Source organism: Cyanistes caeruleus, chromosome 7 (assembly GCF_971803275.1).
Source record: "Cyanistes caeruleus chromosome 7, bCyaCae1.hap1.1, whole genome shotgun sequence".
Taxonomy (NCBI): domain Eukaryota; kingdom Metazoa; phylum Chordata; class Aves; order Passeriformes; family Paridae; genus Cyanistes; species Cyanistes caeruleus.
Window position 1 is genome coordinate 30,075,949 of NC_141707.1, and position 12,750 is coordinate 30,088,698.

Below are 12,750 nucleotides of genomic sequence, written 5' to 3' on the forward strand. Positions count from 1 at the left end.
TTTGACATCAGAACACACGCTTACCATGTCTGACTAGTGGGAGAAAGCAAAATCACCTGCCATACACATTTTGATTTATGACTTCAAGAAAATGCTTTTTAAGTCTTACAGTTAGGAGAGAATGAGGAGAGCTAAAAGCTTAGCAGTTAAAAAATGTGAAGGAAATAATGTGAAAAAGCAAGAAAGGGAAAATGTTTCTTACCACCAGCAGGATTAGCTGATCTGGATCCTTGATTATGAGGGCAGACCAAGGGACAGGCAAAAAGTGGATTAAAAGACAGCAAGACAATACAGCGTTCAGCATGCGGTTTGTGCTATACACAATACAGACAGATTCATTTACAAACATGTCACTCCTAAAGCCTCTGCAGAGTGCAGTGAGTTAATGTGCAGATGGCAACTAAACTTCCCAAGGCTGACTAACTTCTCAGCAAAATGTCAACCAAGACACCAAGACCCAAGCTCTGCTCTAAACTGCATCCCAACACAGTCTGAGAAATTACAACATGGTTATCCATGGTGTGGGCATGGAGAATTTGGTCTTGTGACTGACTCACTACATTTGAATTTGTAAATTATTCCATGCAGCACTTGGTTTAAGGATAAAGATCACATCTGGTTGGGCTAGGCTGGAAACTCAGCAAACTAGACCAAGGCAGCAGGTCCAGACATGATCATCCTAAATCTTCTATAATCTTATAAATAAGGCATTCTATAGAAAAATTAGGTCCATAATCTTTGAAAACCTTTAAAGAATAACAATTTTTAAAACACTTCTAAGACTTATCTCATCTGGTATACCTGCTTTTTCACCAAACTAAGTTTAGGGGAAAAAAAGTCACTTCTGGCTTTGGATCAGTTCTAGGTTCCACACTGAAGAAATCAATTTACATTAGCATCCCAAAGCCCAAATATATCCTTATTACCTCAGTGTAAAGATTTCCATTTGGCCCCATGCTCAATATACTATTTTCTTCTGCAGTTCTCCTAGCCTAACACAAGTCTACAAACTGCTTTTTCATCCCTCCAGCATGACAGAGCAAAGCAATGAAAGAATGAACAGAGAAGGGCTTTCAAATAGGGGTACAAAGCAAGACAAGTCCTCAGAACAGACAGGCCCTTCCACAAACCAAATTTCCTATGGACAAGGCTGAAAGTCCTCATAACTGGGAGTTCCTTTTTAAAGTCTGAGTGACAAAATTCTCCTCAGATACACATGACAAATATGCAGCAGCACCATATGTGTGGCTTTTAGGATAAAACTATGCCTTGCCAGGAAGCCAGAGAGCACAGATGTGTCATGTGAATCAAAGCAGAACCCTTTTTCCCATATCTACACAAAATAGGTGATGTCCTATTTTCAACTGATGCCAAACCCCATTAATTTTAGACAGCTCACATGTTCACACATACAGAAATAGTCTAACATAAGCAGGAGAGGCTTGGCAGGGGCAAGCAGTCAGCTACAGGCACAAGGGGTGTCTCAGCAAGACACAGTGCCAGTTATTTAGAGCTACACATCAGCGACATGAAATTCTGCTGCACAGCTGGTAAAAAAAGGCCGCAACTAAGCACTGGGATTTGGGGCCCTGTTTGTCAGCAGGAGCACACACTGGCTAGGTGGGGAGCTGTTTTGTTACATGTCCAAAGAGAGCCCAATTCTCTGCTGGTGCTACTGCAATTCAAGAGAAACACATTAATAACTCTTTGTTCTGCTCCCCCAGGAATAAAGTGATTCTTACGCTGGGACTGGGAAACTACTTTAGCCCGGCTGCGGCCTCGAGTATCAGCAGGCGTTGAGGTGACACTTGTGGCACTGCCAGAGCTCTGTCTCCTGGTGCGAATCCGACCTGCAGGAATGCAAAGACAATCAGACTGTTAACAAGTTTCTTACAAAGGCAGCAACACTAAACACACAATTACCCAGGGTATAAAAAAAAGTTACTGGGAGAGGTAACACCTTTTATTAGGCTGGCTGAGATGCAGGTGAGGGAGTGGAAGCAGCCACAGCCCACAGTCCAAAAACTTCTTTGCTTTCTGTAATGCTATCAGCCAGTCTAATTAAAAAATATTACCTCTCTATAGCCTTTACTCCTGTTCTATAGTAGCTTCTTTACGAAGGATCAACAACAAAAAATTTCAAGTTTCCTAAATGCAGCCTCCTGTATCAAATTATTACTTTCTGACAAGGTGATCACCCTTTCAGAGACAGGTGTGACAGATCCCCTCCCAAATTCCATCGCTGGGATTTCCAACTAGCTGTCTGGTACTTTATATCCTGCTCCACCTGTGCAGGCTGGCGTGCACTCCTCTGACAGTCTGTCAACGCAGTCAGATCACACTTTTATTTGAGGCTCATTGAATTTTCCCTGCTGTTTACAGGTCCCTCATATTTATCCAGAGATCAGTGCAACTTTACTTGTAATAGAGAGCCCTGTTTACATAATCAGTGTTGCGGAAAACAGATTCTGTGTGCCTTCTCTTTATTTCAGCAGAGAATGGATATAAAGTGTCAAAGTGTTCTCAGTCCCTGTTCTGTCCTTTCCTCATGGAAAAGCCACAGAAATTTGAGCTAGGAAAGCTTACAGGGTCATCGCTTCATCCCCTTCCTGGGGCAGGGTTGTTTCCTACAAAATGTTCTTTCCAGTGCTAAGCTTCAATTATCTGTCTCTAGTTAATGGGAAAGAAATGATAATTAAGAGTAACACAAAGAAAGCCTCCATCAATACTTTTCAACACGTAAGATCCTAGCCAAATCTGAAGTTTTTTTCTCAGGACTCATGCCAGTGCTATCCTGCATTCAGAGGATGATTTCAAGTTTCAGGCACATTAATGAAAGGAAAAAACCCACAGCAGGTAAAAGTAGTCTAAACAACTGCACCCACTGGTTATAGATACTCATCTCCTGCCCTCTGTCTCCACCATAAGCATACAGAGAAATATGAACAGGGAGACACACACTTCCCACCCAAAAAAACCCACTTCACATAAGGCACACATGCAGGACAAGACAATGGCAAGCAGCCCAGACGGAGCGATTGGGAGCTATGTTTCTTCTCTGAGCTCTCAAAATATACATAACAGGGTCTGAAAGCTTCTGCTAGACACAAAGTGACAAGGAGATGCCTAACTTTGAGAAGAAAGGGCAGATTTGTTTGCACGGGAAAAAGCCGACAAGACGGTTCTACTTCAAACTTTCCACCGGTATCTAGTTTTAAAACAGCTCAGTAGGCAAAGCAGAGGTATGTACATTCAAACAATCCTTTATAGATGAGACACGGAAGGAATCATCAGCATAACACTGGGAAAACAAAAACAAAACTTTTTATCCACTGGCTCAACTGAACAAGCTCTGAGCACACCCACGTGGGTTCAACAGCCGCAAGACTGGCTGCTGATGGCTGCAGACTCCTCTGCTCTAGGGCATTCTTGCCCCTTACAAAGGGTCAGCCTGATACACTGCCAGAGGCAGCTTAAGGCTCTCCATCAGCCAGATCCCATCCCATGCCAGTGTGGCACAGCTACACACAGATGAGCAGAGCCACTCTGTCACTTGTTAATGAGCATGGATCTAAAGCCTGACGCAGGCTCCAAGGCAGGCAGACATCGTGCTCCTCTCAGAAGCCTCAAAGCTTCCCTTCATTTCTATCAAGAAAGCATCACAGTAAGACAAGAATTTAAACCTGACCAATCTTGAGAATCAGTAATGGAATTCATGTACATCCTTCCAGATGACCAATGGGAGGCCTTGGCATTGCAGGAAGTCCTAGGGGGGAAATCAAGCTGAAATTCAACACTACACACACAGCACTGGAGAGCACAGTACTGGAAGACACGTTTGGTGATGTGCATGGGCCAAGAATGGGTGAGAAGGGACTGATGCCTCCTCCTCTTACACAAACACCACTTAAGATCCTCAAAATTTCCTGGCTTTTTCTGCATCTACAAAAGATTTTTTTTTCTTGCATCTTCATCAGTAGGTCACTAAGAAGGGGAAAACTGGGATAGCATGAGTGACGACTTTTCCAACTTAAGAAATACAAACCTGAAAACAATATATAAAATTAAACTGAAATTAGCTTCTGAAACCAATTCTAGAGGTTTTGAAAATAAAACAGAACTAACACAAACTTGATTAGCAAGTGATTATCAGCAGTATTGGAAATAGAGAACTCAGCCCTATTTTGAAACCCCCGAGGGCTGGTGGACAGATTCCTACCAACTTCAGCATTTTCTGAATGAATGAAAGAATGAATGCACAGGAACAAAATTCTGCTTCCTTTTGGACTGGTGGATTTGCACACTGATTTAGGCCCATTGGGTGTCAGAGAGAACAGTGTGAGAGGAGAAGTTGTTCTTCCACAGAAGGAACAGAGTCCCAATAATGATACAGATTTTCTCATCCTTTAAAAAATGATGACAAACATTTGAACTAACATTGCACAGAGTTGCACTGTGCAAATGGATTTTTTTAATATATATTATACCAAGTACAGCATGCATATACAGTAGTTAATCCACACAACACAAATGTGTCTTGTATGTTCCCCCAGGAGTTTCATTTGCAAACAAGAATATGCACTCATTTCCAAGACTTATTTGCACATTGGTCTATGTGTGGCTTTATCTCTATCATTCTAACCCAGACAGAAAAAACTAATTTCAAGCAGGGCTGGAAATAAACTATCAAGTAAATTATTTACTTTTTCATTGGTTTTAAATTCAAGCAAACACCTCCCCTCCCAAGACTTCTTTGCTTTCAAGTGGGTTTGTCTCCATATCTAGCTCAAACTACAGATGTAGCAATCCATATTTCATAACTATTACTTTTCTGCTGCTTTTAAAAGCTTTGCTGAATCCTAACAACAACAGCACAGCAAAGGAACAGAAAAAGACTGCCCCAACTAGTTTCCAAAAACCATGAAAGCATTTTCATTAAAAAGCCCTTGACCTAAATTTGACATCTGACACACTGCTATTGGTAAAGAAAAGATTTTTGAAAGATTCCATATAAATGCAGTGTGTTAAGAAACCATTTCTGGATTTTTAGGAGGTTTTGGTTTTATTCTTAAAAGTTACTGTCATTTTTACAACAACAGTTTAGAATCAACCCCGAAATGTCTAACAAATGCCTAAACCTAGGAAGGTTGTTTTGTTTAGTTTTCAGAAGAGGAACAAATTAAGGAAGATTCTGTGATAACATCTGTGCTTTACAAGAGGCTTCACCTGGTAGGTTGAGCCCTCTGGGTGGATGCTGCAGCGTCCCCATCCCCAGTGCTCAGAACAGTCATAGGCTTTTTGTGACAGTCAGTCTGCATATTACACTGAAGAAAATGGTTTCCAAATAGTCTAGAAAATGGTATTAACAGCTCCACAACTCACTTTAATCAATTCCATACTGTGAACTGGGACACCTAAAACCACACAAGTTATACATAGGCACAGTGGGGCTGCACTGGAATGATGATGGTCTCTCCAAAGATCAAGTTAATGCATTTAGGTTACCCAACACTGGGGTTTTTGCCCTACTTGGAGAAAAACATTCCTGAAACAGCCTCTAGCCCTAGCTGTATCACTGCTAAATGACACATGGACCTGGGAGACACACAGAGATCAATTAAAAACATGCTTTATAGATAATATATAAAAAACTTTTTACAACCATCACCAGAATGGTTTCCATGCATATTTAGCACTTCTCCAACATCAGAAAGACCTGACTCTACACCATGATTTTCCCTGAGAGGCATCTGATCCTTACTGGAAACCATCAAGCTGTGCTGCCTCTAGGCTTTACATGAGATCTCCCTCCAAAGCAGAGGCCTCAGTGAACAGTCCACTTTGCCCTACACAAACAAGCACAGCCAAATGAGCTCAGCACTTTGCAAACAGATGGAGCAAGCAAAATAAGAAACCTACTACCTGAGCAGTTCCATGTAAGGTACCACTGTCAGTCATTACTTTGAATCAAGCCTCACCCTTAAGGACAAGGGAGAGCTTTAAGGCAGAGAAGAAAACAGAAGAGCGATTTCTTTAAACTTGTGTTATTTTCAAAGCCTTTAATAATGCACTCAAGGTGTCTACCTGAGCCTAAGTTATCTGAAAACTAACAAATCCCATTTTACTGACTTTCTGGTGAATATTAGAAACTATTAAAAATTGTGACACTGGCTGCAAACTGCAGATTTTGTTCTGAACTTGCCAGTCACAGGTCAAACCAGCATTTATGCTTTCCCTTTTGGAGAAAGGCTTTGTCTAAAGGGTTTGACTTTATGCTTGCTCTGAAAAAAGTAACACAAATGCTCTAAGCCATTCTAATTCAAGTCAGCATTATGCACCCTTTTAAACTATTATTTGAAAAGCTGTTTCATGAGAAAGTAAGCAGAAACTTTTATAAGGTTTCCTTTTAATCAGGTATAACAAACATGGCACAAGTGCCACCTCCCTAGCACTAGCTGTGAAGATCAAGACTGTAAAGGTTTATCTCTTTTGAGCTTTCTGTGTGTAAAGCCCTTAATGCAGTTCAAAAGATTCCCATACATGAAGGGTCTGGGCAATCAAGCCACATCTGTGCACTGCATCAATCTCTGCATAAACCTCACTCGTATACAGACTCACCTATCTTTCCATAAGGAAGTGAATTTCTACAGCAGTTGCTAATTGTTGGGATGCCACAACTTAATACCAAAGGACTGATACTCAGCTCTTAATTTGCATTCTTGCCACCAGCATCACCTACCCTATCTTGCTCGTTGTTTGAGCTGCCTGACTCCAAACCAAACCGTGAGGAGAACCAAGGGCAAAGGAGATGGGAACTGCCAAGTCCACACAATGCTGGCTCCTAGCTGAGAGGAATGAGCAGAATTTTACAATGCAGCTACAGAAAGCCATGATGAGAACCAGACTGCAGATTTAATGTCAAGCTGAACCACACAAAAAGACACAGGAATTTTCTCTTATTGGATACTTGTAAAAAAAACAAAAGCCAGAGCAGCGCAACTGTAGACGATATTTCTGGTTTATGTTCTGTTTCCAGAGCAAGAGGATGTTTTTGTCTACCCCCACCCTCTTAATTTCTACATTTATGTCAAGAATACAAAGTTTTATCTTCCCTGTAGTTCCTGACTCAACCTGCAAGATCACAGAGTAGGCAGAAGACCTTACTCAGCTTCATTATTCAGGGAAGGACACACTCAATAATCCTGAATAAAGGGGTTTTTTTCCCTGAACTATCTCAAAGGAAAAAGATGAAGAGTTTCAAACAGCGATTAAACTCATTCTTGAAGTACTCTGACTATAGTGTACTGTGTAGTTTTAATTCTCCCTAATCTTCCTCCTCAAAAAAGTGACAATGCTACAGCAAAAAGAAGGTATAAGACTTGATATATAAAACTTAGGGGATAGCAAACTCAATTTCTGAAAGTTCATCTCAATCTTTCCTGCCCCAAGCAACTTGCTGGTTTCTATTACAGATTTTAACCAAATCAAATTTGCTCCAAATATAACTGAATTGAAAACAGTAACCAAATAAAACCCCTACCCTTTTGCATCATGACAATAAAGTATTTAATAAACTAAAAATAGAGGTATTCCACAGGACAGCTGCTGTAACAAGCCTCTGCAAACATTAGCATAGCCAAGGAGAGGATTGAAAGCTGCATATGGTATTTCATATAAAACATTAAACCTTGAACACTTCAAATGTAGGCCAAAAATTGATAGGTTTGAGAACTAAGATGAAAGAAAAGAGTCAACAATTAAAAAAAAAGAAAAAAAAAAAGGCAGAAGAAAAAGATCAGTTATTACAGCAACTTGGAATTTTCACCTAACTGAGAACTGATTTAGAAATATAGGTCTCAGGCCAACTTCATATTCTTTATCACTGACAGATCACAAAGCACTAATATCCTGCTCAAGATGCAAAGGAGAGGTCAGCTCATCTCTCAGCAGTAAGTACCATTTCCAAAAATGGTACAGACCTTTTCCTCCAAATAATAAATCAATGCATCACTAATAGTAAGAAAAATAACACAGATATCACAACAGCACAGTGGAACTTCTCGGACCACCACATCCAAATACAAGCAGCCATCAAAGATACAAGCACAGTCCCACATGACAGTAAGAGATCCCTTGAAAAGAGATTCACATTGGGAAACAAAAAAGAGCTCTGCTGGAGAGTGTGGTATCTTCATTCTGTGTAGAAAACATTCTTGTTTTCAACTCCTGTCTACCTCAGGAAAAGTGATTTCCCAGTGATCTTTTTTTGCTGAAGAAATAAGAAATAAAGAACAAGTTTTGACAATGGGCCAGAAAAAGACTGGGATCCTTCCCAAACTAGCAGGCTCAGTGTTCTAGTAAAAAAAGCCTTTCCTCCAACTGTCTTTGGTGTAAGGCATCTCACTCAGACAGTTAACAATAAAAAGAGAGAGGTCAGGTTTAAAGAGGCTGACTAAATATTCCTTCCCTAGAGATCATTGTTTACTGTCCTCATTTTTCTGCCATGTGATCATCTCATTCAATTCTCTCACTGCCCAGTCTCTTCCCGAAAGCATTTGGCAGTTGTGACCTGAGCTTTGGGTGGAAAAACACAGCAAACCTTTACACACCAAGGAGAAAAGAAATCACAAGCCTTGTGTTGTTTGGGAGTTTTTTTTGTTTTAGTTGAGTTTTTTTTTTAGTCTATACACATGTCACCTTCAACCAAAAGCAGTGCTTTAAATAGAGAAACCCATGTAACAACTTAGTGACCAGAGTCATAAAAGCAGACTAATGGTTATCAGCAGGGAGGAGCTCAAAGAGAAAGTGAGGAATACCCCATGGCATCAAAATGAGCAGGACAACCATGCAACACTTCATGCAGGTCACCAGTGAACATGGATGAGAACCAGGTAACACTTTGAGAACAGAGACCAGGTAGGGTAGTACGACTGTGGACACACCTCAGTTACACAGAGAGACTGCTTACCCTCGGCTTTACTGGTAGTACCATCTTTAGGCAAATTAAAGAAAAGTAAGGACAGGGTTAATAGGGAAAAATCAGTAACATCAACAGAAGTGGGCACTGTATATTAGCTACATAAATATGCAAAAAAAAATTAATACAATTAAAGAAATTTAAAAAGTTGGATTGAGCAACAAATCAAACCTTGATGTATCAGAAGAAAACACTTGCAGGTTTTCCCTCCTGCAACAACCAATCTCTGGCCAATTCCATTTTCGTTGTTTGCCTCACCATTTCTCTCATGGGAATGTGCAGGTGATAAATGTCCCTACTAGCTAAAAAGGAAAGCAGGAACCTTCAGGAGCAGCCACGTTTGCATCATTTAAGAGTGAATTTGCTACTTTTCTCCTAGACCCTGGTTAAAGAACAAGACTGACACTGGATTCAGTCTCTAAGCTTCAAGGACCAAGCCAGTTTTAAGTAGATACTTCCTCCCTCTTCATTCTTCCTCATGACATAAGACTGTTAGAAGCCAGTTTAGCCACTGAAGCCAGAGTGCAGCACAACTCAAAAGTGGCTGCATCTATAAGCCCACCATAATGTGATCAACTTCACATTCTGTAATTGCACTTCCATTGCAACGTATCTAAATCTTGAACCAAGTAATGAACTATTTAAATAAGAATAAGAATTCAACTTCTGAACTGAATACAACCAACACATCTAAGCCAGGGTAAAACATTTCAGATATGAAAGAAACCTGTCTGAAAAAGGAATCCGTAAAAAACATCCCTATATAATTCACCACTCACTTTTTAACAGGTCAAAGAGCAAATGCCCTACATTAAAAGAAGAAACTCCTCAACCAACTCAAGTGAAGACAATATATATAGCTTAAATCAAGAGCACAGACCCCTGAGTTTCTTCCCTGTTGTAAAGGTAAACTGATGACAAATCTGGGATTAGATTAGTGTGAAACCAGCAGAATGAGAAATTTGCTCAGATGATCAGCTCTGCTCACAACCGAGATGAAGCTCAGCAAGTGCAGTGTCAATCGTCAATCCCTGCCTTGCATTTCCTCCTCTGTGACTCCTTTGACGGCAGCTCCAGGAGAGAAAGATCCAATGCAAAGTTTAAGAAAACCTGAGACACCTGAAGGCGATAAACAATGCTCTGAGAAAATAATGTGACATGCGGCTATAATCCAGAGAGTCAGCATGAGGAACAGATACTTATATCCTGTGTGATGACATGGCAAGGCCAACCTCCTCTTTGCTTCTCTATCTTTCTCCTTTGTGGAACAGAAAGGGAGCAAACTCAACTAAGATGTACTATTCAAAGCGTAAAACAATTAATGGAAAACCAGTTTCAGGAAAGGAGGGAAGGAAAAGGAGGAGAAGAGACAGGGGAATATGTCAAAAGGAATTGAGTAGCATTGTCCTCAGCAATGTCCCAGAACCATAATATGTTCTGCTTTTTTCCCCAGAAAGAAGAGTGAGACGCAGATTATTACATAATTCAAAACTGTTGCTTCAAGTCACTTCTGCTGCATTTTTTTTTTCCTTAATCCAAAGGGCAAGAGATCACATACTGATCCTGGAGAGCTGGTAACTATCTCAGAGGCACGTTCTTCTAGTCAGTTTATTATTCCAATAAAACTGCGAGGCACTTTCTGCTACTAAAGAATGCTAACTGCAAGAGTAGAACATGTAGATTTACCTAGTGATGCGTATGACCCTGGGGGCAAGGCTGCAGCAGAACTGAAGGGGGTGGATGCTCCAGAAGACGTCACTTTTGACTTGGCACTAGCTGCTGCATTCACATCGACGTCACTGCGGGATCGCTGCAGAGATCCTGGTGTTGACACAGATTTTGTACTTACTGTAGATGCTGCAGATGGGAGTGGGAGATCCAGAATAAAGAAGATTAATTTTTTGAGCTGTGTGCTTCAAAGAGCCTGACAAGCAGTTTAAAGTACTATTTTTAACACTCCCTGCTGGCACTGAAATACCTCAACTAAGAATGCTTTATCAGGGCAATGTGGGCTTCCCCACACTGCCTGCAAAGATATTTCATCAATGCTGCCCTGATGCTACCTCTAAGAACTTTATCAAGTTCTAAAAGCCTAAATGATAAGATCAAAAAGGCTGTCAGGCCAGTAAAAAGAAACTTCTAACAGAATCTAGATGGGAAAGTTCAACCACAGTACCCATCACTGGCTTGTGAGAGTTGCTGGCCGAAACAGACCGGCAGGTCCTTCAGTCCAGGTTCTAATAACTTCCTTCCCAACACCTCATCTTCTCATGAGGATCGCTGCTCCCATCACTTGTTGATGCTCACCCTCTTAAGCATGAAGCTTGACTACTCAGCTGCAAGCAAACATGCATTTGTGTGCACAGTCAAGTAGGTTACACAACAACATCTCCTTGAATCAAAGGTCTCAGTAAAGGTGTAGTTACAGATAAACCAGCCAGAACCCAACCTTGGTCAGGTGTAAAAGGCAGCTTATCATTTACCAACAAAGTTTTGTCTATTATATTCTATAATAAAATGTATTACTTAGATTATTGTATACATTTACTTAGGACAGAAAAGCTGTCCCTAAATATTCCATTTGACAAGTAGCAATGAGATGGAATTTAACACTGTAGGACTTGTGTGCAGACACTTCTAGTAAGTGCAGAAACCACAGAGAATAAATAACAAAAACTGTAAAACTGAAGGCACTCTTAGACTATGTAGCTGCATGTCTTAGCATCAGCAGCAGTTTATTCAAGCTATTATAAAGCCAAACATACCTTGGCTACAATTTTCAAGGCTTTTTAGGCTTTCCTTCAGGTGTAAGAAATTATTGATTAACTAACTTCTTTAAAAGCATTATTTTATCAGTAGCTGATGCACAGAATATGGTGTAAAACCCTGAAGTAATTAAATTTTTTTACATCCTAAGCTGCCATTTTAGGGAGCAGTAAACAGTGATTGAAGTTGGTTTTTGTGTATCACAATCTCACACTTCCTCAGCAACACCTGAGCACATTTTTCAACTCCTGTTCTCACCTCTTGATGTTGTACTTCCAGTAGGACTTCTTTTGGCGGACAGTGGACGGCTGGAAGTTAATACAAATACTTACTGAAACAAAATTTATATTTCATTTATCAAGAGCAGTACAATTCTGTTCCCTCAGTAAACAATTAAATTAACAGGAAATTATTTATATGCAGGAATAAAATACTAAAGCTTGTTGTTTAAGAATAAATACAGCACCACCATGAAATTATTTATAAAAACATTATGAAATAAATTAGTACATTATTTGTACAAAACCAGATTCTTTAAGAACACTTTTTGCAGATTTAAAAAGTTACACCAGTAAGTTATGGATGTTTTTCATATGGGTCTTACACTTAAATCAAAGATATTTGGAGGCTAAGTTGACTGGATATCTGAGAGTAGCTAAAATACATACATTCAATATAAGAATTATATATTGACTCTACAGTTACAACTCAAGTTTAATTTAATAATTTTTTTCTTTTGTCTGGAAAGAGACAGACTTACACCTCTAGGATTAATGCTAAAGGCAGAACTTTAATCTAAGCACTGTTTTAAGCACCTGAAGGGAATAATTACCAGTATCTGCTGAGCACAAATAGTTTCCTAGAAAATTATTTATTGAGTCCATCTAATAATTATATTTTAAAGCCAGTACAGGGTTTTGATGTTCATACAGTGTTATATATAAATCAACCAATCAATTTTGGATTAACCAAGCTTAGAGTCCAAATGATGAGACAAAGCAACGTGA

At 39.9% G+C, this 12,750-nt stretch overlaps 1 protein-coding gene across 47 annotated transcripts in view; it reads right to left on the reverse strand.

The window, feature by feature from the left end:
- Window positions 1–12,750, reverse strand: part of CLASP1 (cytoplasmic linker associated protein 1) — a 167,814-nt gene that overhangs the window by 65,028 nt on the left and 90,036 nt on the right. For 16 of the 47 annotated variants that reach the window (XM_086897376.1, XM_086897380.1, XM_086897371.1 and 13 more), the window contains 3 exons: window positions 12,002–12,051; window positions 10,664–10,834; window positions 1,743–1,850 (listed from right to left, as the gene is read on the reverse strand). In XM_086897376.1, coding sequence (XP_086753502.1) covers window positions 1,743–1,850; window positions 10,664–10,834; window positions 12,002–12,051 — 329 coding nt within the window. Of the gene's footprint in view, window positions 1–202; window positions 230–1,742; window positions 1,851–8,968; window positions 8,993–10,663; window positions 10,835–12,001; window positions 12,052–12,750 lie in introns of all 47 variants that reach the window. The other 31 variants (XM_086897365.1, XM_086897362.1, XM_086897368.1 and 28 more) reach the window with 5 other exon arrangements.